Source organism: Adiantum capillus-veneris, chromosome 23 (assembly GCF_014529385.1).
Source record: "Adiantum capillus-veneris isolate H3 chromosome 23, ASM1452938v2, whole genome shotgun sequence".
Lineage (NCBI taxonomy): Eukaryota > Viridiplantae > Streptophyta > Polypodiopsida > Polypodiales > Pteridaceae > Adiantum > Adiantum capillus-veneris.
In genome coordinates, this window is record NC_140953.1 from 121,978,745 (window position 1) to 121,981,530 (window position 2,786).

The window sequence follows — 2,786 nt, forward strand, 5'->3', positions numbered from 1 at the left end:
ACAATAGAATCGTCAGGAACTGCAGATTCACCCGCACAAAGAGGGACTAGCACACCAAGTCATTAGAGCCATCAACACCCCTCCAACGAGTGAGGGTGCCTCCAAGGAAACAAGACCATTCAACCAACAGGGCAGATCGAGTAGCCCCCGGTCGAGGGGAGGGTTTCCACCATACCCTTGAGCAAAAAATAGGATGTGCGCTGATAATACCTACGAATAACAACCCCAACCCCGGGGAAGCCCTCCACCCTTCTACATCGCAAATTTTCACTTCGCAGCCGCCGATGCTGCCAAGCCCGACATCCCCCGAGGTCGCCCACCATCACCCGTCCCCTTCCTCAGTAGCATGGAGCCCTTCCTGGCTCTTGCAACCTAGGCAGAGCCGACAGAGAAGGAGGCTCTTAGTGTTTCAACGCGGCATAGCCATCATAGAATTACTCTTATCAATATCTCACATCATAGGATAAAAATTCTATGAATGTCTTGGCTTTTGCAGACCAAACATGAATGGCATTGTTTGCAATGTAAAAGCTGTTAGGTACTGCACCCACCTAGCGATATACTATTGCATGCAACCATGATGAAAGCCAAGGTAAAGAGAGGATGATGAAATTTATCAAGTTAGATCTTGAAACCTAATCTCTTTTTGCTTATAATTTGACAAATCATTAGTTTTTTAGTCTTTCGAAAAAAAAGAGCTCATTTGGACTTAAAATTTATACCGTGGCATATCCTTTTCATCCGAAGTACATTGCTCTTGGCAACGATTTTGTCAGCAGTAGACCTTTTTACAGTTTTTAAGAAAAAACCAACAATTTTTTTGGTTTCATCTTTTGAGTTCTTTGTTCTCCACCGAGATTGAAGAAATTAGGCACTTGTGTTAAGGATGAGAAACATCATTTCTTCGCTCACTTTTGTGAAACCAAACATTTTTGGATGATACAATTTGATATTGATCTGAGATCATTTACGCTCTGCACCTACAATTGTACACAACTTAGATTAGTCAGCTATGTGTTACGCTACCAAAGTTAAATCAAAGTCAGGTAAACCTACTCATATGTAGTCTGTGTTTTATGCATATGTGAGTATCGATTTTGATGCGATTGGTCATGGTTTTCATGATTGTGTAGTGGTCAAGTGATCTCCCCAAAAGAGAGAGAGAGAGAGAGAGAGAGAGAGAGAGAGAGAGAGAGGAAGTTTTGCTTTTAGCAAAATGAGGGGTGGGTTGACAAGGAGACTTAATGCAATGATTACTACTTAATGCTCTCTCTTTGAAATTAGCCCCAACATAAGATAATCTTGTCACAATATTTTGATGGGGCCTTAGTCTGTTGCCACGTGTATGAGTTTAGGCTACATGGTTGTTTAGGCTAAAGCACCGAATATAAAAAGCTTGACACATTTACATATAGAGCTCCAATGGTGATATTACGAGTCTCCTAGGTAGAAGGCTCTATAAAGAGGAGGGGGGAGCAAGGAGGAGTAGAAGTTGATTGAGTGAGAGAGAGAGAGAGAGAGAGAGAGAGAGAGAGATGATGGAACACATTATGTACAACAGAGTTTGTTGCCATGCTATGGTGGTTGTGTTGTTGATACAAATGAGTATATTGGTGGGCTTGATGTGCCTTGATGTTGTGCATGTAGAGGCCGCTGCACACCGACCACGGGGCTACAATGCATCTCCAACACAAGTAGTTGTCCAAAATGAGTCTGTAGTACCCATCAATGTCACTGTTAATGACCTCATGAGCATGGTGGTGGATACTACCTCTAATGTCACCTTATTGTTGAGCAGCATTGAAACTGTTGCAAATGTCGCCAATATCACCATCACCAACCTCCTCACCATGATTACTGCCTCTACACTTGATGTGCCACTCGATGCTCTCACCCTTGCGAACCTCCTCATCACCCCTTCAACCATCCTCAACTTTGTCAATGTTTTTCTTCCTTCCTTGGACATAAATGGTGTCCTCACTTTCCTCACTTTCCTCATCTAATGAAGGAAAGATCCCAAAAAGTCTGCACCCATGTCTCTTTAATCGGAATCTTGAAAGATCCTTGGGCTAAGAGAAAGAGAAAAGAAAAAGAAAAACTTTTCCTTTATTGATTTGTTTAAAGGGAAAAGGGGAACAAGAGGGGGGCAGTTTTGCGTGGTAGAGGCGGGACAAGGCTTGGACATTGACGTCGACGCGTGGAGGGGTGGGTTGCCAGAGCCCTGGGTTTCCTCTTCACTTGAACACCTTCGCTTCTAAGTATTTACTTTCTTGCATAGTAATATCGAACCCTTTTCTCTCTCTCTCTCTCTCTCTCTCTCTCTCTCTCACACACACACACACACACACACACAGAGCCAATGAAAAATTTTGGTGTAAGAAAATAATAAATCTTATCCATCCAAAAAAATGTCATTGAAATGACCTTTTTCCATAATATCGGAGAAACAAGTTAATTAAAAATCTTAATGGTCTTCCTTTGAAATATCAATATGTAAACATTCATTGAATTGACGGTTTCTCATATCAATTTGTGAACAAATTCTTTATCTTTAACATGTTAAAATGTTCGATTGTTGTGTAAGGTAAATATCCTCTCTCTCTCTCTCTCTCTCTCTCTCACACACACACACACACACACACACACACACACACACACGTACGTGAGCGCAAGAGAGTGGGCTATTTAGACCCATTTTTAATACTTTTGTAACATACAATGGAGTATTGATTTTTAACATACAATGGGGACATACACAAATTGAACTAAAAATAGGGTGTGTTATA

At 41.5% G+C, this 2,786-nt stretch overlaps 1 protein-coding gene across 1 annotated transcript; it reads left to right on the forward strand.

Annotated features, from left to right (window-relative positions):
* Nucleotides 1-1,389: 1,389 nt before the first annotated feature.
* Nucleotides 1,390-2,523, forward strand: LOC147428470 (uncharacterized). Its single transcript, XM_086497103.1, has one exon. It carries the CDS (start codon nucleotides 1,536-1,538, stop codon nucleotides 2,001-2,003), a length of 468 nt encoding a protein of 155 aa, XP_086353229.1. The 5' UTR covers nucleotides 1,390-1,535; the 3' UTR covers nucleotides 2,004-2,523.
* The last annotated feature ends 263 nt before the right edge of the window (nucleotides 2,524-2,786 follow it).

Bases quoted from the DNA above. Each gene is read 5' to 3' on its own strand.
- LOC147428470 (XM_086497103.1), top strand. From the start codon at position 1,536: ATGATGGAACACATTATGTACAACAGAGTTTGTTGCCATGCTATGGTG.